Source organism: Syngnathus typhle, linkage group LG6 (genome assembly GCF_033458585.1).
Source record: "Syngnathus typhle isolate RoL2023-S1 ecotype Sweden linkage group LG6, RoL_Styp_1.0, whole genome shotgun sequence".
Taxonomy (NCBI): domain Eukaryota; kingdom Metazoa; phylum Chordata; class Actinopteri; order Syngnathiformes; family Syngnathidae; genus Syngnathus; species Syngnathus typhle.
In genome coordinates, this window is record NC_083743.1 from 9,396,683 (window position 1) to 9,423,343 (window position 26,661).

Genomic DNA, 26,661 nt, shown 5'->3' on the forward strand with positions numbered 1-26,661 from the left:
AATTAATGACATCCCCTCCCTGATCTTAACCCCAAAAAGGGTTAAAGGTTATTTGAGCAAATTAGTTATTTCAGAAGTATGTATCAATTTAGAAGCCACTCTCACTAATCAGTAGCCAAGAAGTAGCTCTCACTTGCAAAAAGGTTAGTGACCCTTGTCGAGAGCATATACTTTCATTAGTATATGCCAGGGTTCGGCAACCCAAAATGTTCAAAGAGCCATATTGGCCCAAAATAAAAAACCTGTCTGGAGCCGCAAAAATCTAAAAGCCTTTTATAATGCAACATAGACTGTCAATACATAAGTCGTATGCCTACTATTAAAATAATTGAAGAAAAAATACTGGTATCAATTTGATCATTTCTTCTTGCGGCCCATTAGAGTTCACGTACCTTGCATAGCAGCGCTGGCTGTTCGATATCGGTCACGTCACACGACTCATCCATCCATCACAGGCAATTGAGAAAAAGCTGGAGCTGAATTGATGTCCTTGATTTGCTGATCGGTGATATTGTTTGTGCGGAGAGGCATGTCTTCAATTTTCTGAATGATCTCGGTTTTGTTTTTGAAGTCCAAAATTAAGCACTCTGGTATTTTAATGAATCAATCCCTTCATGAACTCGCCATGGGCGAGTGGTTTTCCGCGCTTTATTATCTCCGGGGCTGCATCAACACTTGCAGCAGTAGTAGAGCTTGGAGATGCAATCCGCTTCTTGAAACTGTTTTTTCGGTCCTTAAATTTCACCACCAACACTGCAATTGCACGTTTTCTCAGTTGCGACTGGGTGATCGGCAGCAAATTTAGCATGCTTTTGCTGAAAACGTCGCTCCAAATTCCTCTTCTTGTTATTTGACAACTTCTCATTGCAAATCAAACATGCAGGCAATTCTTCAGCATTGGCAATGACAGCAAATAGTTCAGTCCATTCTTCTTAAAGCCTCTGTTCTCATCAGCAATTCTTCTCTTTTTGCCTTTTGAATCCACGGCCCGTCACTCACACACCTGTTCACAACTCACCTGTGCTGTGTCGCAAGCTATGACGCAATTTTTCAATTTGGCGTCATTCTTAAATAATATATTTACAACTACATACATTTTTACAGCATGACAATGGTTTTGTCATGATTACCATATAAAAGCCGTATTTTTTTAAAAAAACAACAACAACAAACAACATATTTTTCCATTTTTACGCAATTTTACAAAAATTGCAGGGAGCCGCTAGGGGAAGTGCTAAAGAGCCGCATGCGGCTCTGGAGCCGCGGGTTGCCCGACCCCTGCTCTAAATAGTACTTTTGATTGTTCCTGAGTTAAAGACTTTTACTGTATATCCTTTGTGATTGCCCTATGATGGGCATGCAATCAGCACACTGAAAAACCCTCGACACATTCACTATCATGATTATGCAAGACTTGCCAAGCCAAACTTTAAATATGTCAGCACTATGCTCCCAACTGACACGTTTTCCGCATATTTTAATGCATATTGGCTCAAAGCAATTGCCAGGAGTCTGTTTGGCTTCCAAAATTCTTAACTGGTAATTTAATCTGCGTGTCAGCGTGACCAGATTGCACTTGACATCGCACCCTCCATACTCCTTTAATTCTTTTCCTCTCTCGTTTTCCCTGATCCATGTGATGACTCAGGAAAACTGCTTGCCTTTTGGAATTAAGTGGATGTGAACATGCGGTGAGGGTAGAAATTAAAAGTGAAGTGATAAGTGAGTATGTGAATCCTTGTGCCGGGGTGTTAACGGAGGGGGTGACATGTTTCCTCTGATCAGGGCTGAGGACGTGACAGGGGGAAAAATGGTTTGCCTCAGGGCAAACACACTGAGCGAGAATGTTGTCTACCTTTGATGCTGTCGCACATGCACATTTTGGAAACACCTCTGGCATTTCCTCCTTCACTATCCTTCCATCACTTCAAGGAGTTTTATTCTCATACCAACAGGCATTTCCACATTATATGGCACAAAATATGATACTTGAGGTCCCGGGTTAAGATGCTTATTTATGGTTATGAACAATCTTAGCGCTGAACAATGCACTTTATCTCAGTGCTGTTGCTCATAAAATGTCCTCGCTAGAAGGATGGTTGCTGGAAATGGACCTTTATACATCGATGTAGATATTGTATTAAAAACTAGAGTTAGAGTTTACCACATTAACAATATATACAGTGTATTCCTGATTAGTTTCATGTTATTGAAAAAAATTGTGATTTTATTTTAAAAACAAGAACATTTCTAAGTGGCTGCAAACCTTTGAACAGCAGTGTACATATAAGTAAGTATTAAAAAGAATATATGTGATTTTGCTTAAACTAATTTGTATTACAAACTTTGATGGTAACTTTTGAACAGCAGTGCACATATTTACAAGCAATAAAAAAAAAATGATTTTGCTTGAGTAGTGAAACAAACTTGTATTACCAACTTTGATGGTAACATTGCACGCTTGACATGCCGCTGCTTAGTGCACGTCTGGGCTCTTTATGTTTTGTGTAGCGTGTTAAGTCAGACACACTAAACCTGCATTTTTTTTTGACCATCTACATCTGCTAGCCCAAGGATTTGAAATAAAAGATGCATTTTCTTATGAAACTATTTGAAATACATTTTTTCTCTTTGACCAGACACATTCTGTGTATTTGCACAAAATATCGACATCAGACTGGTGTCGCCAACATCAGCTTGTGAATTTTAGTCTGTTAGAAATTGCTGATGGAGCGAGTATCACTTTTGAAGTAATATATTAGTTGTGGACTGATTAATCATTGTTGGTCGTTAGTCCTCAATTGCCACTGATAAGGAAAGGGGTGTTGAAATTTTTTGATGGATCATGGTATTAATGTTATCTTTTTTTTTCTTTACAAATGCCACAGAGCGACAAATGAATGAGATGCAATAAAAACTTTATTTATCTAAGTTTACCTTTATTTCAGCACCTTTTTATCTAGAATTTCACAGTGATCAAAACTCTTTATTTTTTTCATAAATAAGCATGATGCATCACGTACAATAATATCATGAAATGTATCATAACATTTGTGTAAGGAGCACTGTTGAGTCAGTCGTACCAATGGAAATCAAACGGCAAGTACCATAAATATCTCAATTCAAACAATGTGAACACCTAGTATAAGTATAATAAGTATATAAATTCAATACCCTGAAGTGGATCAACTGCTGTAGCATACATTATGCCAAATTGGCGTTTTTTGGGGGAGGAACTAAATATGTTACACTTGGTGCTTGCGGCTTGGTGATGACACAGCAGTTGAAATTGTGGCTAACAATTACAAATGCATTTATTTTGGCACTTGATAAATCAAACTGATCAGGCAGTACTAACGATAATTCAATTCTAAAACAATTCTAAAAATCTGCTAAGCAGTTGCAAACACTGTGAATTGTTCAGTTTGCTGAACAAAATGACGGAAAAACAAACAAATAAAGAAAAAAGCTTTCTATCCTAAAATTGGAAACCCGCTCTCTGGAGTGTACTTGCTATGAAAATTAACAGTCAGAATTCCTGTCCAGGCTGGACTAGTTCCACACATTAGATCACTAACACGCTCGGCACTTTTTGGTCTGAAGGTGTTTGGAATGATCATTTTAACAAAATTGTAGGGCAACCCATCTCTAGGCCACAAGGGAAGCCAGGGGACACTTAAAATTGAGCTCAGACTGTATCAACCAGTGGAAACCTCTCGCCAGTGTGGGATGGAATGATATGGGTGGGGGACATCTTGATGAGAGGATAAATTCCCATGTAGGTTGGCCATGTTACGTATTCATGATATGTATTATAGATGCACTTAGTGTCTTTGTCATCCTTCACAGGAGTATTCAAAATGATCATGACTTTTTACCTTCATTAAAAACATTCTTATGAAGAATGTATACTATGGACCTCTTTGGAATTTGTAAACAATGTGGCATGATTTGGGGTCATGGCTTAGCTGGAGGCAAAAAGACCCAGTGCGGTTGCTTTGCACATTTCGACATAGTGGGTACGTATGAATGAACGAGAAAAATGATCATGTGAGTGAATATAACAATACCACAACAAGATGACATTTTTCTGCATGAAAATAGCAGAGTTTACTTCAAGCTTCTCTTCATTTGCCTCCAGCTAACACCGTTACTTTATAATGATGTAAGCCATAAAGATCTCCAAAATTATAGACCTGGGCAAGGTATGGCCAGCAGACCACATCCGACTTTTCCACAGTCTTTAACGGGCCCTCCAAGAGTTCATGAAGTTAAAATAAAGATATGGTTTGGTCCATATTGTAGTACTCATGTTTTGGTCAGATCTCAAGGGCTGTTCATCCAGTATGCTGTTGAGTGACATGTCAGCTACAGACAGCATCTTGATCAGCCAATAGGACTGCACGAAGCATGAAGTCCTGCCTTACTGCATGTGACAGATAGGGGAGTGCTCAGATATCAGTGGTGATGACAGGCGTCACACCATGAATGAGCAAAGTGGGGCCCAGGTTACGAGTCAGCAGCTCCAGCTGATGCAAGTAAGAATTGTAATGACGGGTGTCAGCTGGTGGGCGGGGCAAGTATAGAAAGCGCACAGCGGGCGGTGGCTGGGCCTGGTCGAGGATGAGCTGATTGACAGCTGACAGGTAGTCATCAGACAACCGCGTGATGTTGCTTGGCAAGCTGTTGACGGAATCGTCTTCATCCTCTTCGTCTTTTCCCAGTTTCTTCTCGTCCTTGGAGGACTGAGATGATCGCCTCTTGTCCCATTCACCTTGGCGCTGCCAGTGTAGCGCCACTTGCTGGTCCCATGGCACGGGGCAAATTTGAGCTTTAATTCTCAGTTCTTTCAGCAGTTGTCCTAGCTTCTCTTCCAAGCCTCTCACACTCCTCCCTTCCTCCACGCAAAGAAAGAGACGTAGTGTGGCTTTACGCCAGGCTCGGACCATATTGAGAATGCAAGCTAGCTGCAGCAAGAACAGAGAGCAGGTATCCACGTAGCTTGTGCTGTCCGGACGCAGAAGGTTGACTGGCCAGACGTCCACATACACAAAACTCTTCCCTGGAGAGGAGGAGGCCCTTGACAAAGCCTCTGTTCGGTCAAAACCGTTAAAATAACGTGCCAAAACCACATTCTTCAGCATCTTCATGGCATCTGCAATGATTGCTACATACTCCGGGGGCCCCAAAACCTTGCCACCGTGCACGTCATCATTTGCAGCCCGAGAACTGGACCGAAGGGAAGCAAAATGGAACGGAGTTTGGTGCTGCTCAGGATCATGGGAGAGGCAAGAAAGATCTGTCAAATGATTTGTGGAGAGCTTGTCCTTTGGGAGGCTGTCATCATAAAAACCCAGGACAAGGGTGTTGGGGCGCATCCCACCTGGAAGGAGACAGTGAGACAAGATGATTTGTTTTAAAACAAACCTAAAATCCATCCACACAATACAAATCACTTTTCTATACAGTGAAGCACCAACATTTACTGTAGCTTATCAATTAGCAGGGTGACTGGAAATATGCCATATAAGCATATAAATTATATGTTGACATTCAAGGGTAATATTGCTTGATGGCACTCCTGGCACTTTTAAAAATTTTTGAAGATGGTAAAGTTATAAGAATTAGGAGCGGGTAAGCATTTACCAACCAGAGATTTGTTCCTCTGCGTCATTAGTTGTAATGATCCCCTTTTTCGTTTAGTACCATTGATCATCATGGCCAGATCCATCCACATGGGCTTTTTTTTCCCTCAATTTCATTCTTATTTTATCATAGTAGCTATTTTTGTCTCATGAAATATTAACATTGCGTTGTTTATCACCAAGACATGAAAAATATAAAAAAATGATGATGTGATTTTGTTTGACTGATGGCCAGTTGTATCTACAACAGCCCATCACAGCCGTAGTGAGAATAATGTTAGGTGCACAGGCCTATACTACGTGACAAATGCATCAATGTTGTCATCCATTAGTCCTCAAATATTTCAAAGTGACTCTGCAACTTTATTTTTGTATGGTATTGTGTAATGCGGCATGACATGTTTGTAAAACATGAAGACTGAGGACAGTAGAGTGGCACACGACAATCTAAAACCCAACATAATCATAAAATAAGCTTACATTGCATAATTTGTCAGAAAACTGCAATCACTTGTCACCAAACTGTATGTGGACACCATAGAATAATATTGTGTGCTATCACAGAAACATTGTAGTTGCATTTCCAAGCATGTATCCATAAATGTATAAATGTATCCATCCATCCATCCATTATCTGAAAGTCGATTGGTCATTCAATTGGGCTCATCACTATTTTTTCATTTAGAACAGTCCAGCAGTTCCAAAGGTTTTTTGCACCATACATAAAGAAATCTTTTGACAGATCAGCATAGAAACAACTGATTAAAAAAAAATATATATATATAAAATTAATCCAGCAAAACATGTGGGAGAGGAAGATAAGGCGAGTGGACGTCGTAAACAGTTCAAAGAAGATAGCAGGAGTGCCTGGTGGCCGAGCAGAGAAAAGAGCTACTACTTGTTTTTTAGAGTCCTGGTCTCATCTTCACACTGAGCTAATTTTGAGTGAATGTCTACCTAAGTAGACTCCAGCGTGCGATCCATTTAACCGTCAAAAGAACATGTTTGTACCATTAATCCCAGCACAGAAAAGTCAAAGTCAAACAATAGTAACGTTGATAGATAACAGAAAAAAATACCATCTACCATAGCCTAACAGAATTAGTACAAGTAAAACTGCATCAGGCACCAAAAGAAGAACTTATAGGTGGACTATAGTCTTAATTACAAGTTATGTTAGGCCACGTGCCTTTAGGATGTACATGTCTGATGACCAAGGTAGGTTAAGGTACATTTATTGCTCTCTCTTAAGTAAGCTTGTCAGTCCCTCAATCGTCATGTTAACTATGACATTTCATTCTGTTTCCTCAATCACTATGCCTCGTTTATTTGATATATTTTATATTGAAGGTTATTGGTGCCATTGACAAACACTGGCTTTTGCCTCATGTCATGCTACTGGATCTTATTAGAATGTTAAGTTGGAGCTGATAAGTGTACAAAACAGCAAAATATGGGATTTGTACTGATGGTGACACTGACCTAGTCCAGAAATGAACAGAAGGTGCTGGATTCCATGACGCACTGAATCAGCCAGCGTCAGGTTGACAAAGGCCTTGATGTTGAGATGATCCACCAGAGACAACCAGGAGGCATACTGAGATTGTAGAGGGTCAGAGGGTAATGTGTCTGTTGGTGAGGGTGGGGAAAGATAAACAGATACGTAAGTCAAAATATGCAGTATCAACAGAGCATAGCCCACAGGCCACATCGAAGGGCAAAAGATGGCCTGAAAATAATACGGGTGTAACTACTTTACAGTACAGTCGTCTTAAATTATATCTGCGAGTGAATAACCGCCTCATAAATATTTCTCAACACCAAGTGTCTGTTCAAATTAGAGAAGGGCTCTTCATCTGCTAATGAAAATATAATTCCACCCAACCAAGCGACACTCAGGGGAGATTATGAACTATTCATTCAGACCCAGCCGGTGTCCATGAAAAAATATATATATATCAGCTGGAGGAACATGGCTTACATGCTATGTGTGTTCAAAGCAAATGTTTGCCATGTTAGTAGAGCATGTTTTAGAATTAAATTTTTGGAAGGTTTCAGTTCTTACTGAGTTCGCCAAGTTGGACATGCCCCAGCACGTACAGTCCACTCTTTTTAATATCGTTGATGAAGGTGATGAGGCCTACACTGCTTCGCGGGTTGGAGACCATCAGCAGAACTTGCGGCCTCCAGAACTTGACGTGATCCTTCCTCACATCCAGCATGAGCAAATACTTGCGTACCTAAAAGCGACAAGGAAGACCCGTAAACTGAGATGGAATTTAAAATTTACTGGCCACTTTTGTCTATAATCTGAGTCATGGCTGGGAACGGTTCTTAAGTGAGTGACATTGAATGGATTAGATTGTCAATCTGGAAATTGTGATCAGATACACTGTTTTCAGAGACACAAATATTTTGACCTGAGAAGGATTTCAGTGTTAATGCAAAACACCTTCGATCGAAACAAATCATTTCACATGGGCGGATTGATCAAATATATAGGAAATAACAATCAAAGAAAAAAAAGATGTCAACAAAATATTGCTTCGTCCATTTCCACTTTAAGTGTAAGCGTTATTTTGCATATTTTTCTCGTTTGCTGCAATGTTCCAGACCAGACCAGTTGACTCTTGCACCTGCCATGTCTTTTGCTCACTCCACACGCACACACACACACACCATATTAACACGTGGGATTTAAAAGATAGCATCATCAGACAGGTTAATGTCTTTCTTAAAACAGTTTCAAGTCAGGAATCTTAATGAATGGTTGCTTGTCTAACCAATTTAAGTTTCAGCAATTTCCCACCTTACTTCCATTACATTACTTGCAATTACATGTTGTCATGCTTGCATCAACAAATAACCAACAATAGTCTCAGAGGTGCAGACCAACTGCGCCCACTCATCTAATCATCTGTCTTCTTTATCTTCACATTTTCTTTGGTCTTCTCATCCATCAGACTATCATCATTTCTGTCTCTCTGGTCTCATCCATCACTTTATTTTCTCAATCACTCATCCGCTCTCTATGCTTATATTCTGTCTACATCTATTTCTTTACTTGATACCATTGGCGTCAATTTGACTTTTTTTGTCCCCAAGTCTTTCTTTAACACTTGTCAGCAGCTTGTTATCGTCTAGTGTGTTTTTGTTGTGAGCGTTTCTGTCTCCATTTCTTGGTGCAATGCTATCTCGCTGGCAATCTGCCATACTGGGTGCTGTTGGAACTTTGACATATTTATAGTGTTTATAACATACTGCTACACACTTGTGTAATTTGGTGTTCTTGCAATTAAAAACTGGAGACCAAGATCATAGAGAAAAACTATTATTTACGATATATACTGTTCAAAGGTTTGGGGTCAATTAGAATTGTCCTTATTTTTAAAACAAAATTGCTTTTTTTTCCAATGAGGATAACATTAAACTAATCAGGAACACACGCTATACATTATTAATGTGGTAAATGACTATTCTACCTGCAAACGTTTGGTTTTTAATGCAGTATCTCCATGGTATATATCAAGCCCCATTTCCAGGAACCGTCCCTCCCATGTTGTAATGGTTCATTGTGTTTGCTAATTGCCTTAGAAGGTCTAATGAATGACTAGAAAACCCTTCAAAACCCCTGAAAGCCGTTTTCATGGAAAACACTTAATTGTCTGAGTCATACTTTTGAACGGTAGTGTATATATCATTGTTTATACTTTATGTGCAGTATTTTCTGCACTATAAGGCGCACTGGATTATAAGCCGTACCTTCATTGAATTTTTTACTTTAGAATTGTTTTCATATATAGGGCGCACCGAATTAAAAGGTGCATAGAATAGAAGCTACTGCATCAAACTGGGGTTGACTAGGGTTGTGTTATGCATCCACTATATAGAGATGTGCTAAAGGGAATATCAACCCAGCACAGATATTTGGTGACATTAAAAGTTTACCAATTCTAAAATTACAATTCATTTTCACATCACAAAAACCTGGCAACTCGTTGACTTCCGTGTACTGTTGAAGCAAGCATGTAGGTTCTATTTCTCTGCTTGAAAGTAATCATGTAAATTGAACTGCCCTATATAAGAGAAAAAGCATGGAAGCAAGAAGGAGGTAGATGATAGGAACGTAAGCATCAGTGAGAAGGGAAGAAACGGAAAGGGAGGAGGGGGAAGGAAGAAAAGTGCAATAAGTTGAGTGGTTGTAATAATGTTCTGCCTCTTGACAAACTGCTGGCTAACCCAGACACCCGAATCGCCTTGGCAACAGGCCTTGCTGCAATGGATCCACCTCACCTTGAAAGCAACAGGCCCGCCTATAGAGGACATAGCGAATTGCATGACACAAAGTTATGTATGAGTACAAGTGCAGCACTTTGTTGAAGGAAAAATATGCAGAGCGTGTCAGTTAGGTCTGATATAAAAATGATAGATAGGCTGCACAACAATGAATGGGTATGAATTTGGAGAGACAGCATTTGATGTGTGTGTTGTTGTCTGCTGCTTACACTTGGCTTGGGGAGGCTATAGTCTGTGTTTGTGAATCTCAATAAACATTTTAAAGAGATTGCTTGGCAAGAACACATTTTTTAAGTTGAGGGAGTGAGATTTTAGTTGCTGTAATAATGATAAAGCAATGCTGTGTGCATTTGTTTGTGTGTGTGCTTCAAACCTGGTGGAAAATGAGAGCCTGGCTGATGTAGCCCCAGCTTGAAGTTGGACTGAGGTAGTGAATCAGCAGAAGCAGCAGCAGCATGAAGGCGATGCTGGCTGAGGCATAGATGGAATTGATGAGAAACATCATGACGGCGCAGCCTACGATGCCCAACACACACGTATGCCAGGTGAAGTAACGAAACGTGGGCCTGGGAAGGAAAAAGTAAAATTCTTCGTTATTGAATCAGAACAAATATTTTCTAAATCATACCTGTTTGCATAATGACTTAAGAGTGCTCAGGGTTTAGGTAACGATTAGTCATGGCTCAACTTGTGATCATCACATGAGCTGTGTTTGATTATTATGTGAGCCCTGAGCATGTCGCTTTGATTATAATTTTGAAAGAGCGGCGGTGGATGTGTGCAGTAACCTCCACTATGTGCTCTGTGTGCAGGATGGCTAAACATAATAGAGGACCAGAAAGATCAATACTATCAATATTTTCTTTTCACCTTTTAATGTAAAACCTCACCTCTCATGCCTTCAAATACTGGGCAGGTTCAATCCCTGAGTTGATGGGCACCATTATCACGATTACACAGAGAGCAATAGCAAGTGAATACAAATGTCCAATTTTGTGTTTATAGATTTTTTTAAATTCATATTTATCTTCACAAGGCATTAGTGTAATAAATAGTTGACACTTGTAAGTTAAGTCAGAACATGTTATAGTCTATAACACAGGTGTCAAACTCAGATACGGCCCGCCACATCATTTTATGTGGCCCGGGAAGACAAATTGTGCATCAAATTTGTGTGTCATTACTAGAATTGAAAATTGTCTTCACTTTTAAAAATCTCTTTTTTTAAATATTTGACCAGTTTTTACGCGTTTGATTTGAAAAGGAGTTATTTGTCATTTTGTTTTGTACCTTATACTATATTTAATATGAGGTGCTCATACATTTATTTGGGTTGACAGTCATAATAGCCCTCCGAAAGAAACTATGACTACTATGCGGCTACAAAAAATGAGTTTGACACCCCTGGTCTATAACTAACACAAGCTAACACAGTAGTCAAGTTATTTATGAAGAATATCTGTATAAAAACCAAATTAGAAATATGAAACAAATAAAAAATGCTAAGTACAGTATCTAAAGAGAGGTATCTACTGTAAACCTTTTGAAAGGTATAGCAACATTATTGATACTTAACTTTTAAGTCCTGACCTGAACCCACTGATGTGCCACATATAGGTTCACTACTTCAAACTTTGCTTTTACGTCTTGACCAAACATCTTAGCCTCTTTTTTACCCTATTGGAGAGATGGGTGTAATAACAATAAAAGCTCACCTTAACCGCCCTAGCAATCCATCTCATCTTTTCGTTTCATTATGATGGTGGCTCTACAAACCATCTCTCTCTCACCCCATCATCTGTCTGTGGTTCTCCAGCAGCTGATGTCACTTTGCTGACACGACAAAATTACCCTAAGAGAATCACTGCCAATCAGTGAATTAAAACAGGCGACAAGGCTTGGACATTTGCCCAGAATCATGACATAATTATGGTAAAGTTAGGACAGAAACGAAATTATTATGAGCACGCACAAACACACACGAACACACACACACGGTCTACGAGACGAGACATTACGTCAGCCAACAGGAGATACTCAATGACCTTAAACCACATGAGAAGTGACAGATTTTAATATCTTCCTTTTAAAATATAATTTTATCTGTAAACATCCATCCATAATTACAATCTACACAATGTGGCAACCGTGTTCTTCGAATATGAAGTCTGCAGGTTCCAGACATACATACTTGCCAACTTTATCGATTCAGGCAGAAATCTTGAATTTTAGCCCTATCTAGTCTCACGATTTTACAGTGAAGTAAACAGTTTACGTTCTGGTTCTGAGGAATGTGATGCGACACGGCTCCTCTTCACAGAGGGGGAAGACTGCTCACCTGGACTCCTGTCAGAAGTCATCCAGCGAGCAATCATCCTAAGACACAGTCTCTTCAATATTTTGAAGCAGATGGAATGCCTCCTCTACTGTATGTTTTTTTGGAGACCAAATGATTTTCTACCAAAATCAATGAATGTTGGAAGGAAAGTAAGTTTCTTTTCCTGAATAATCACGAGGTACTGCCAAGGCACTGGGAAACATTTTAACACATTTTTGTTTTGTTTATTTTGTAAAAATTTGAATCTGGGTCAAAACATGTATGAAGATGTTTCAAGGTGGTCTGACAAAACAGTTTTTGTATTTTCTTATGATTGGTTTGAGTTTGACAGAGGTCTAATGGAAAGGTCTGCAAATTCTCTAAAAGAAAAATATTTGAGCAACTAGGGCAAAACCAAACAACTTATTGTTTGTACAAATAGACTATGTACCGTATTTTCCGCCCTATAAGGCGCACCTAAAAACCTAACATTTTCTCAAAAACCAACAGTGCGCCTTATAGCCCAGTGCGCCTTATATATGGACCAAATTCATTGTGTCATGAAATCAATCATAAGTGGCCCGCTGAAGACTATGAATCATGACTCAAAAAGACTATGGATCATTATTTTATGATTATAAAGTAATTTGTTTCCGTCTGAAGTTGAAATAAAAAAGATAAAATGGAGAATGATTTGATTTGGATTAAAAATCTGACATGATGCATTAATGGTGCGCCTTATAGGCCGGTGCGCCTTATATAAGGATAAAGTTTTAAAATGGGCCATTCATTGAAGGTGCGCCTTATAGTCCGGTGCGCCTTATAGGCCGGAAAATACGGTAATAAACTTTCTACTTTTAGGTACTTTACCAATGTGGCACAAAGTATCCTTTCTGCCAGAGTTTATGTTAAAAGGTCCTACAGTTCAAAAGGTTAAAAGACCCTTTGATTTGTATCCTAGTGATCCTCATATCCATTGTTGCCTATAAGTCTACACATATTAGGTGATTCATCTGGATTTTATTGCACTGCATTTAATGCATTTAACAAAATATAGTATGTATTTGACAGAGGACTAAGCATGCAGTAGTTTGTTCGGATTGGTCAATTCACATATTAAAACAGAGACAATCAACTTGGTGGTAAAGGGAATGTGGGTGTCTTTTGAATGCAATGGGACTAGAAAACATATGACCTGTAATTCACATAATTAAAATCCACATGGAAACAATGAAGAGCAGATTATCCCCTTAATCTTGCTCAGTGACAAAACAATGCTGCATGTATGTGCAGCATTTTGTGTTTCTGTGGGCACTTGTGTGTGCTTAGGCAGTCCTGCAGAGTGACTGCAGTTGGCCTTAAGGAATTGTCTGCATCTCTGGAACCACTACTGATAAAGCTGTAGCCCACACAGAGGCTACACCACACTCAAAGATAACACCAGAAATGCACACGCACGCACACACACACTCACACGATGCTCGCGTCAGACAGCTTTACTCACACATCGATAATCAGGAACAAAAAAAAAACCTCCGGCATGACTTCACACAAAGCCATTGTCTAAATTGCATGCCTTTACGCTTCCCTTGTATACATATTCTGCAGATACATTTGCACACAGACAGACTTAACAAGTAGGTATTTTTTTCCGCTACATCATAATTTCAAACCCACCCCTACACAATGCCAAATTTAATGGAAAGGGAAATATTTCTGCTAAATTAGTTATGCTAATTACAGAGCAGCTCTCCAGGGAGACATGGGGCTAAATGGCTTTTCAATTCTTTTTGCCTGGAAAGAGATGTGGGAGAGAGCCTCGGCACAATGAAAGAAGCAGACAGAATAAAAAGAGGAAAACAACTAGAAACGTACGGCTAGCAGACAGGCCGCATTATCAGCTGCGGTGACTCCTTGGCATGGGAGATCAGCAGGTGGGAAAGTTTTGCCTCTGTGATGACTAATTCCTGCAGCCTGTTCTAAAAGTCAACAAGACGCAATTCCCTGAGATAGCATAAAGAAAAGCATACTTTAAGAGCACTTTCCATTTTGTTGGACTGTGTGTTACATGAAACAGTTGTATATACTGTAACCTAACACCTTATACAAGCAATAATATCTTGTAAATATATTTGAAATTTGAATGCACAGTTTTTTGCATGTTTCACACACATTAAAATGGTTAGAATCATCAAGCCTATTTTAATAGGCAAAGACAAACAAATATAGTATTCTTTCTAAATAATTTTTGGGTGGGGAGAAAAAAAATATTTGATGGTAGAATATTTCTTTTAATCCCTCCCCTTATACTATAAGAGGTTTATGCGCACCCTTATAAATATGGTGGTGACAGTGTGATGGTATGGGGCTGCCCTGTTTCTTCAGGACTTGAATAATCTTCTGTGATTATTGGATATTGAATTCTGATGTCCATGTGGAAATCCTGACATTCAAACATTCACCCGTCAGTAGCTTGATGTTCATTCCCGTTTTATGCCACGATGTCTCTAATCTTGATCTTTTTTTTTTTTTTGGTGGGAAGAAATCTGTCAAATGCATGTCATCATCTTGTGTTCAGTTGCTGACAGTTATGTATTTTTCCACTCAGGGGCCTGGTGGATGGGTGTAGCCAACACATAACTGGTTGGCATCTTAATCAGCAGGGTCCTTAAGTGCTAAAATAAGCTACGTGCTGTTGTTTGTCTTAGTCAATGGAACATGTGAGTTTTACCTGCCACAGTTCATCTCGTACAAGTATGTATAATAAATATGTCGGGTTTCCTTATTCTTATTTTTTTCAAAGTAAATTGGTCTATGTCTTTCTGTGTGGTTGTCTGTCAGTATCTAAAATTGTGTGATTCAGAAATTGGTCTTTCATTTGTTACCCTTTTCCCTTGTTTATTCATGATTTCACTTTTGAGCTGGTGTTTTTTTTTTTGCAAGGGGGGGGAGACTGAAATAGATTTGAGATATAAGTAGATAGAGGTACGAGCTTGGTTACCTATCAAACTCGAGAAACGATTGTAATGCTGAAGAATGTGCAGGTTCGAGTAAATAAAATTCATATAATTTCGGAAAACAACTCTTTCAAATGTAAAATGTAATGAATGATTTTTTTTTACATTTGGCAAAACAAACCATTGATTTGAATTAGTGCTCAACCTTTGTGTTGTTTTTAAATGTTGTGTTTACGCTGTCTGTTTTGGTATCTTTACTTTAACTGCACTCAAACTATACGTGCTTGGGAGGCTCCAAGTATTCTCATAAATTTCAGGACTAATATCCAGCTTTTACTGCAGGGGAATCCATAACACAAAATGCAATACCGGAGGTGATATGTCATAACAAGGGAGTGATGCACTGTGCCTAAACAGCTTCTCTCAAGTGTGACAAATTAAAAGCAGTTGCACTTATCATGTTTAGAACATATCTCTCAGCCCAAGGAAAGGTTTAATCCTGGAAAGTATGACTTAAGGAAAGCGGTCCCGGTTACTGCGTTTGGAGATGCACATCTATAATGACAGATAGTAGCAGCAGCAGCAACCAGAAATATGAAATGACTCATAAAAAGTGATTCAAATACCAAATGCCAGCAGTGCCACAATGTAATCATTGAGCTAAAAACACACTGACGCTGTCCTCATGTGTGAACACAGCTTGAGGGAGCTTTTATAAATCAGGGTCATTGCTAGTGTCCAAGGAATACAAGCCACACGCCAAAACACAAACATTGTAAATTTAAATCTTTTAGCATCTCCAATCCCAGGTACTTGAACAACCAATTCACATTGCACACCCTCAAACACAAACACATTTATTGCTGGTCCCTCTCCAATATGGGGCCATAAGCAGGGACCAGGTTTATGTCTTTTAATTAGTACACAGTTGGCATAGTAGCATCCAGCTGGAATACAAGCACCCCTTTCACACATAAACAATGGTACCCATAGAGAAGAGAGAACAGGAGGGGATTATGATTAGAGTGGAAATGGGAAAATGTGCAACAAAATAATATATCTTATTGAGTTTTATGTATTGCCTTTATTATCAAAATGTGACCTGGGTAAGGTTGTGAGGGGTAAGACGAACAACTTCATATTTGAAAGCGATGGATCATAACACTAGCTGAATGCATATTGGGATCGTTGTCTTACCTGAAATTGGGTGCAGATGCCCATTCCAGAGCGAGGCATGCCAAGTCCACAGCGGCATAAACCAGCAGAAAGAAAATAGTCACAATACTGGCAATGGTGTTGAGCTTTCCAGAAAACAGCACCAACTACAGCAAATAAACAAAGGAAGAAGGGGGGGGGGGGGGGTTGGTAAAGAAAAATAAAAGGCAAAAATTACAGAATGTATTGAAATCACCAAAACAAGTTAGAAGAACATTTGCAAAGCGTATAAAACCTGCGCCTCGCCGTACTTTCAACTCTTGAAAGAGCATTGCAACGTAAATTTCAGTCATGGAAAAAAGTCACATTTTGCAAAAATGAATGGGGGAAAAAAATCTAATTCTGTGAGACACACAACTTTTGCACAGTACGACACAGAAACAACATGCAGCAAATAGCTGCTTCTAATGCATCGCCTCTCCTCTGTGCAAGCCATAACAGAGTTTACCAAGAACTCTCAAAGGTCCCTCACACAGCAGGAAAATCTTTGATTCGCTGAAATCCAACTTCATGGCCTCTATTTGAAATGGAAAGTGAAAAGGGGAACTAAAAGTTGTTGAACCTTGGATTTTCTACCTAGGTGTTCTTTAACAACTCACTCAAATGATTATTTCCACATTTGGGTGACCAGCAACTCTTGGTAGAGTGCTATTGGAAACACTCATCTGTTATCAAATGCTTGTAGTGAAATAACCAATTATCTTTTTCAGTAAAGCATATGACCCAGAGTCCTTGGTAACAAGACTAACAGATGGAATCCCAAGATCAATCTTTGCTTGCTTAATATGCGGAACAAGAATCAGAGTGATGTAACTGAGAAAAAAAATCAAACAACAGGTACCTCTGAAATAACATTAACTATATTCTTTTTTGAAACCAAATTCCAATATCACATAAAATTTCACCTGCGGGAGTTAAGGAAAATGAGAGCCTACAACCTCTGGAATCATCTTTAAAGAACCTATGCGTGTGACGAAATATTACATCTATTTTGCATTGTGCATATGCCCCAGTTCTTGTCTGACTTACAATGAGGAGTTGAAAGAATCTATCTATGTATTAAATAAACGGGTTTAAAAATGGCAAGTCAGTGTGCAAATTTGAAGCATCTGCCTCATCTATCCTGACCTTTGGAGACCCCTGGCTGTGTGTGGTGCACAATATGTGTGTATTGTATGACTACATGTCCCGGTTCATCTATATAATAAGATCTGTACTTCATCTGTCGTGATAAATAAATTTTACTAATAAATATCTGTAAACTATTTTATCCTTCTCATTAAAAAACAAAACTATTTAAGTTGAATGTATTTATTTTTATTATATTATTTGATTTTAGTTATATGATTTTTGTTTTTTAGTGTGACTCAGCGGCCCACTATTGGCGAACTGCCGGTATTTTTTAGGTAAGACAGAGAGGAAGGGACTTGAATAACAAAATAAATATTTAAATACTTAAATTTTATCTTCATTTTATTGGATTAGCATTTTGTTGAATGTTTTGTGTCTGCATATTGTGCTTGGACAAAATGTTTAAAGTGGACTGTTTTAAACAACCTTGTATTATCCTGTATATTATAAAATGACTGACTGTCTCTTTTATCCAACATGTACGTAAATGAAATTTTCAGAAAAAAAATAAATAAGATGAGGTCTTTACGATCCAGTAATGTTCGTGCGTGTGTGTCTGTGTGTGTCTCTGTGTGTGTGGGGGAGGGGGCGGATTACAATCAGACTTATGTCATCAGTGAATTATTGGAATGGTGGTGGAATAGAGCAGGAAGATGAGAGTCAATGATCTCCGAGGAGCAAACGATTTCCATCTAATTGCTCCCCTTCTACTCACAGGCAGTTGAGATGGGTGAAAAGGACACACGGGACAAAGAGAGAAAAAGAAACAAAGAGCGCGAGTAATGATAAAGCATTCTGCCTCGTCCTCTTTCTTTGAATAATGATGGTTTTGTCAGGTCTTTAACACAAAAGTCTGTATTTGGCAATCCAAGGCCCATCCCCTTTGCCAATAGTCTCCTCTTCAAGCAAAACTGACTTCTTTAAACCACTTACAGTAGAGAAAAATATCTACATCTCTGTATTACAGTTATTAACGTTAATGCAATAATGCAGTTATTAACAATAATGACATTGATTAAGGGTAAATATTATTTTGCAAACTAATTCAGATGTTTAGCTTCCTGCTACCATCATGTTGTTTAGCAATGAAGATTGGTAAGTCGTTTTGCCCCAACACTTTTTAGTCTTGTCAATGTGCTTCTAGCAAAACATTACAAATGGTTACATTTGTATTTTTGTTTAGCTTCACAGTCATGATTTTTTCACCTAATGAGTGCCCTATGATAGTATTCATGTTGGTTACATCTCAAAATAGTTTAACTGTAGCTCTCACAGACAATCGTCAAATCCGAAACTGAAAGAAATTCAGCACTATTTTTATTTTTTTTATCATCAATGCAACAGGACACACTAAGGCCAGTTTCCCCATGATTAATTAATTAATTAATTAATTTGAATTTATGGAAAGTGCAATAGTATTCCTCACTTACTTGTACAAGGAACCAGGAAATAAGGACAGAGACCCACGGGTTGCCACTGTTCGATGTCTTTTTTGCAGGAGACAACACTTTACCTGAAGGAAGGAAAGAAAAACAATGTGAAAAACTCTTTTGTTATTACATTGAATCTCATGCTTAGGTTAGGTACTTAATTTATTTTCTCAATTATTTACTTTAGGTAGAAAAAATAAACTAATTATAAAAATGCGAGCTGTTATAAACTGGCAATTCTCTGTGTTTGTGTTATAATATACCAAGTGAAAGTATATACAGTATCACATTGCAATGTATTTTCTAGTAACCAAAAAGGAAATGTGCTCCATACCAAACAAGTCATCTTTGGCTAATGCATAGAGGATGCGTGAGGCTCCAATGAGGTTGCTCATTGCTGCTGAAAGTGTGGAGGAGTAAACTCCAATGGTGACAAAGGGATTCCACACATTAATATCTCTCAGAAAACTGTAATCTTTTTGAAGCAGCACCCTGGAAGGAAAACAAATAGTAATCACTGATCATTCAAAACTCTTGAGTTTACATTTTTAATCACTCCACTTATTACACGCAAAATTGTTACACTCATCATACATCAAGATAGTTCCAAATAATAATAATGAAAAAAAAAAAAAGACTTTCCATGCTACAGAGTGCTTGTATTGCCTCCTTTCAGTTTTTTTTTTAAGGTCCGTTCCCACTGTGCAGTACTCGAGAGGCCCTTCTGACCAATCTAACCCATCAGGGAAGACAGCCAGTCTTGTGTGTCTTGGCACCGAAATGAAACACATTACCATGGCAAGAGCTGCTAAAAACACTGACGCTATGTTTAACTGAATCGGCTAGCTTGGTCTGGTCTATAGATGCTGTCTTGACAGAAATGCATAGTGACGTCCTTGTTTACGCACTTGGAACTGGCAGCATCTTACCAGACCTTTTCTGTGATGGGAGAACTTGTTTGAAACAATTTGTAACTTGTTTTTATAAAGCCGTTGAATGAAGAAAAGTGTCAAAACACGACTACTGTGTTTGTTCCATCTCGATAAATCACGTCAGTGTTGAATGTTTTATAATCTATGTGTGCGTCACACCGCTATAAAAGGTCAATTCTGATGAATGCAGTGGAGCATGCTCACAGGTAACAAGAGATCAAATCATTTCAGTTGGAGTACAAAAATGAACCCATGTAAAACATGTGAAGCGGGTGAGTTGTGTAATTTGAACCTTCTGGAAGGACTGAATATTTGTCTTATTCCTTCTTGACCTTGTCTAAGCTTATAACTGCACTTTATTTATTTAATGCCTCATGATTTTGATACAAGAAATATTAGGTTTCTGTAGCTTCGGTTACACGCTTACTAAATTGCTAGGTTTAAGTTTAAACTTATATGTGTTTGAAATCAACCCACTGAAAATGGATGTTTTGCCCAGGGCGCAAAAGTAGCCAGGCCCGCCTCTGAATACATGCACAGATGGATATTAAGGGAATGGGAACGGTTTCTGTCGCGTAAAAGTATTGGGGACGGTTTACAAAGCTTTAATATTGTGTACTGGACCACAATTCAAAAGGAGATTCATGCCCAACCGTGACTCACTTTGGTTTCGCTATGCATGATGTGTAGTTTGGTAGTTCTGAAGGTGGACACGTTGCATTGCTTGACAAGGAAAAAACACTCTTGTAATTGACTTCCATGATCTCTAGCGGCCAACAAGAAACACCATGTGTTGGAAAGTTCAATACAACGGTGTCTAAATGTCTAAATACATACTGTTTTATAATCCGGTGCGCCTTATAGTGCGGAAAATACGGTATATTGTTTCTACTTTGCGGATTCTCATTTTTCGTGGGTGGTCCTGGAACGTATCTCCCGCAAAAAAACGAATAATCGCTGTTTGTTAATAAAATACTACATTGAACTATCTTGCATATAATGCTACCAAACATATCCATTTATTTTCCCAACCACAATAATAGATTATGAACCTATTACCTTCACATTGGAGATCAAAATCAAGTGGCCCAACGGTGGTGTGTCATTTTAAACTCATTTATTATAAGGGCAAAAATGGTTTTCAATGAAAATGTTGAGAGCAAAGTGATGATTGTTCTACCAAGGTGCCTAATGATGAGCTCCTGGAGGGGACTCACTCCGGAGAGAGCGACGATGAGAGAGTAAGTGTGCATGAGTGTGACTGTGCTTGCGCGTATTAGCGCACAAGATGCTGCAGTCAACATGGAGGCAGTGAGATCAGAAATGAAAAAACACAGCAGGGTGTGCATGATTACCTCTGGACCCCCGCCTCCTTCCACTACAACACAGCCAGAGAATGGAATTACAGTGTGAAGAATTTCTCACTCTCTCCTGATCCCTCTCAATCTCTTGTGGTGCTTCAAATCATGCATGTGCAAGTGCACACACACACACTTTTATTCTGACAATCACAAAAAAATGTGTTTATTTTCATCATGGATTATTTGTTCTACTCATACAGTGGCTGCGTAACATTGTATGTATGCGTAACACCGCTCACAAACACAATCGATCATTATCTCCTCCTGCCTCATAAGTATGGAGTCAAAACACGTTTTCTTTTGTTGCTCTCTGACTGATTTATTTGTTCATTTATATATAAAGTTTATATTTGAAACAGTGTCTATTCTATCTCATTCTCGTTCTTTCTTTGGTTGCTTGCAATAGTAATTAAGAGGCTCATCACGTCAACTTTAAGGTCCACTGATTTTAATACTTACCATCATGGCCCTATTACATATTGTTCACTCCACTCAAAGAACTGAGCACACTATTATTAAACTTGACGTCTAAGCGGCACAAACACATTTATATGCACGCGCAGACACACACAAACCCACAAAACCGTGTTCTTCAGCATCGACAGTAGTTAAAAATGAATAATACTAACAAAGATTAACTGTCCCAATGTGGAAAGTTTAATCTTGAATACAGTCTGTCACTGGATGTATTTTGAATTTTGCTGATTTAGACACACATTTTTCCAAATAATCAATGGAAGTAGAAAGGATACATGGTTGAACGGTACAGATATTTTACATAACTTTGTCATTTATGCTTAGCAAGCCCAAAACAGTTACAGTTCTGCTTTGATAGTTCAACAAAGTTGTCGGGTTTAACTAAATCTGCGCTGGTAAATACAGTAAAGTCAAGTGTGAACGTTAGAATCCAAATTCTGGTGCGTAAGAATTTCAGGTGGTTTCTATCTGGTTGTGATTTGGATCAGCAAGTGTGTATGTGTGTGTTTGTAACTAAAAGGAACGATAACTTAGACCAGTGTTGTCAAATCAAAAGTGTATAGCAATAAAAATTGGCATCAATGTCTGAGAAGTCTTGAAGGCATATCTCTATTTTGAAGAAATTCCATATTCTTTTTAGATGTCAATTTATTTTATTTTTTATCATGACATCTCAGTCGGGAAAAAAAAACTACAAGCGTGTGTAAACTAGTAAATCGCATCACTGCTTTGTAAGTTTGAGTTTGGTCACAAAATACATCATGAACTGAATACAAACGCTTTTTAATTTGCACCCTCTGATTCCATTAAAAAATAGTCGCAGACACAAAGACCAAGGGAATAATTCAAACAGTTTGATTCTGATCACAGTTCCAACAAGTGAATACCGCTTAAGTGTCAACCATGATAAAGAATTAAAGGTCCCTTTTTAATGGAGCTCAGGGGTGTGATGTTTGTGTTAGAACTGATGGCCTCATTATTGGTTTATCTGATGTGCAGTTGGCGTCAAATAAACCTTGACAAATTTGAGATTTGCAAACTGGCGTTCAAATTATAGCTTGTCGCATGGACGGCAGAGACAAATGTGACGTATGACAAATGAGATGACAGCAGCTTGAAGCTTGAGTTGCAGTATATGGGTAGGCGACAATAGTACACAAAGTCATTTGGATGTATAGAGGCTACAGTATGTTTCATAATTGTGTGTAAATTCATTACCAGTGGCATTGCTTATCATGGATAGTAATTATTGATCCGAGCATCCGTATGAAATGAGTACTGACATCTAAATAAAAGGAGGAATAAAGGAGTCTAGGAGAGAGTGACATTTTGCTTTAGGTAGAGCAGAAATGAAGCAAAACGACTCAAAGGGAACGACAAAGATTATACTCAGAGATTGCTCTCATTTCTTATGGCATGCTACCTTCAATTCTTTTGTTTACCTTTTATTTTCATAGCCTCATTTGCCGAGTCGTGTATATAATTTTTTCCAGCTATTATTTAATGTTTGTGCTTTTGAGAAGGCAATCACAACTTAGAAGCCATTCTCATTCTCATCTTATTCATTCATCTGAAAAAATAACAAAATGATTCAGAAGCATCGAGTTTAATGAACATGGAGAAAAACGCTTCAGAATCTCCAAACAATGCTGAAATGGGATGGGAGCTTGTTACCGAGATGGCTCCATTTTATGGCTAACATCACTGACCAATTGTGTGTCTGCAAAATGAAAACAATAGCCATGTAAATCAATACATATGTCCATTTTCTGAACTGTGCAAAGCTAAATCTCTCTTACTAATGTCTTAGGATGACTTCAAAGATAGGAATGTCACACGCTTGTGGACACGCCTACGGCCACTAGGCTGGAATGCGTTGTGAGTGTGTGAGGTGAGTAGGGTGTCATTATCTTCATTTTGTCTTTTTTTACCCTATTGATTATTTAATGGAATGTGCTTTTTATGCTATTTAGGGCAAATCATGATTTGGATGACTTTCCTTCGACAAGATGGGGAGTAGTGGGGAGCTGACATATATAAGTATTTCTAAACAGTGGGCCAGTAGTTAGGAACCACAGTCCTGGATGACCAAAATGCAGACATCATTTTTTCATGCATGCCAATACTGTGGTATTAATGAAAAGTCAGAATACACTGAGGTTTGTCTTTCTTGTAGTGAAGTTGTTAAATTACAAAATCACCAATTCATTAAAAAGATAGTATTTTTGAAAATGAGATTTCAAAAACCGCATGTATAAACTACAAAATTCTGAACAACGTTTCAACCAAGTCAAAACAGATAAAAGTTGATTGAATCTGATCCAGACATTTTTTTCCTCACATGCAAGATCATACTTTAAGAACAACACAGAACAACTCATTTTAAATGTTAATTTACAGCATTAACATGGATTACAAATCTACTTGTAATATGAAGTAAACGGTAGCAATGAAGTCACAAAACACACAACCCTTTCAAAAAAGAGAATCTAAGATTGCATCATATATTATCTCAGGCCTTCAAGATACCACTGAGTCAATTGCATGGAAACAAAGGCACTAGCATCGAACTAAAATCCTTTTCTGCTGGGATTTAATGTTCGTCTTTAACCCCACTTTACCATGACCTTGTAGGTACTTAAAGAGTATGGCTGAGGTACACCGGGAGCAAGAAAGAGATACAGACAGATAAACTAGAGCCAGAGCGTCAAAGAGAGGCAAGGGGAGAATTTCAGGAAGCAGAGAGACAGAGCGAAAGTGAAAGATAAGTGCTCTCAAGGGAGTTGACTGTGGTTAAGGATTATTAAACGGAATCAATAACTAACAAGGGCTCTGTGTGTACACAGACTCACGCAACCATGTGCACACACTCACAACGGCATGCATTCACATTTTAATATTAAACCCATGTCTCTTTTTAGAATTCTTGCTTTCTCTTCCCAAACCATTTACCTGGACTCAGAGGTTTAAATTATTTTCCATGTTTGGTCATTTTCATTTACCGTATTTTCCGCACTATAAATGCCTCCAGAGTATAAGTCGCACCAGCTATAAAATGCACAATACAGAAGAAAAAGATACATACGTATAAGTTGCATTTTTGGGGGGAAATTTATTTGATAAAATCCAACCCCAAGAATAGACATGTCATTTTGAAAGGCAATTTAAAATAATAATAGAATAGAGGCAACGACAGGCTGAATAATTGTACGGTATGGTCACGTTTCATGAACACAAACAAGGAACTGAGAACGCGCCTGACGTAACATATTTAAGAGTTATTCAAATAACTATAGCATAAATAACATGCTAACAAGTTTATCGAACCATCCGTGTCACTCCAAATCATCATCACGAAATCTTCATCGTCTATGTTACTTATAAACAACTCCGCTAACTCCGGAAGTGTTAATAATTTCACACATATTATTTAAGATGAATCAATATAAATGCCTGTCAAAGATTTATGTCAAAGTGTAGAGGTATACTACAGTAGATTATTTTAATGTTTATTACACTATCAAAAAAACAAAGACATTTATAGGTTGTTGGATTAGAATTCAAATTTAGCACATGCCATGGATAGAGTATGAGGTACATTAATCACAATAAACATAAATCATATAAACTCCATTGTGCCTATCATTGAAACGACATGACCATTTTTAAAGGCCAGCATCTCAAACTGTTATCAAAATTGCCATGGTAGCATCCTTTTATCAAAATTGAAAATGAAGAAAAACAAACAAAAATAGAAAGTATGACAGAAATCTATGTAGTGGTGAAATAGAAGAAGGTGAGAAGGTGGGAGGAGGACAGAGATGGATGGGGAAAATATGCCAGATAAGAACAGAAAGGATAGTGGAGAGATAGAGAGTAGGCAAGAATATTGCTGTTTGGTGATAGTGGAAGGTGAAAACAGCAATACTGGAAATGCATTTTAGTGGCCATAAAATTCAGAAAGAAACTAAAAAAAATAAAAAGTATACAAAAACAACAACAAAGGAATATTTTAATCAAACGTTGACTAAATTTTATCTGAAAATACCACCCCCCCTCAAAAAAAAAAAAAATATATATATATATACTAGTGTAACTATTTTGTGTCAAAATCCCTCAAACGCAATAATTCTCTGCTTTTTCTAGTATTTCATGAAAGACTAATTTATCTTTTGTGTGGAATTAAAAGAGACATTTTCAATGAACTGCTTTGGCTTCGGGACACAATTTCCATTAAGCCTTCAAGTGGATCCAGAATTTGGGAATCGTGTTAACCCCGAACGCGCATTGTATAGAAAGGCATGTTTTAGGGAGTCAAAGAGATCCTTTCTTACGTTAATTTAGGTCAAGCATGTTGTTAGGCAGCCAAAGGTGTGCGTTTGCTCCACACACATTGAAGTTTGTTGACATTTTATTAAAAGAGAAGCAATATGCAGATGAAACTATCAGGAGGATTGAGTAAGTCATTTTGATGCAATGTGAATTGGATGGAAGAGAGAATAAAGCAGCCTCTTTTTCTACTACCGTGTCCGGCCACGCTCTTTGACTTGTTCGTGACTGTGTGGATGAGGTGCTTCCATGAACTTCCCCCTTTCCAAAGCAAAAGCAATCTTAGCGATCCGTATCACCCGACTTCTTATTATCAAGCGCCTTTGGTGTCGGAAATTCATTAGCTACGGTTTACGCGCTAGTCATTTAGCTTCGGTCCTTTTAACATCAATTTGAAATACTACTTGAAAATGTATTTACGACCAAAACATTTGACCAAACTGCATTATACAGAAAGTCCCGTAGGATCCAAGCGAGTAAAATTGAGATTTAGGTGTAATACCAAATAAACAAATATAATGGCTTAATAAACTGTAATCGGGGAAAAAGGTTTCTTCTAATAAACTTAAAT

General features: G+C 38.2%; 1 protein-coding gene across 1 annotated transcript in view; it reads right to left on the bottom strand.

The window, feature by feature from the left end:
• Window positions 1–2,918: 2,918 nt before the first annotated feature.
• Window positions 2,919–26,661, bottom strand: part of zgc:153039 (uncharacterized protein LOC767698 homolog) — a 34,339-nt gene continuing 10,596 nt past the window's right edge. Inside the window, exons 7-13 of the mRNA XM_061281636.1 lie at window positions 19,326–19,483; window positions 18,992–19,074; window positions 16,413–16,537; window positions 10,315–10,507; window positions 7,711–7,885; window positions 7,128–7,274; window positions 2,919–5,383 (exon numbers count right to left, since the gene is read on the bottom strand). Coding sequence (XP_061137620.1) covers window positions 4,452–5,383; window positions 7,128–7,274; window positions 7,711–7,885; window positions 10,315–10,507; window positions 16,413–16,537; window positions 18,992–19,074; window positions 19,326–19,483 — 1,813 coding nt within the window. The 3' untranslated portion in view covers window positions 2,919–4,451. The remainder of the gene's footprint in view (window positions 5,384–7,127; window positions 7,275–7,710; window positions 7,886–10,314; window positions 10,508–16,412; window positions 16,538–18,991; window positions 19,075–19,325; window positions 19,484–26,661) is intronic.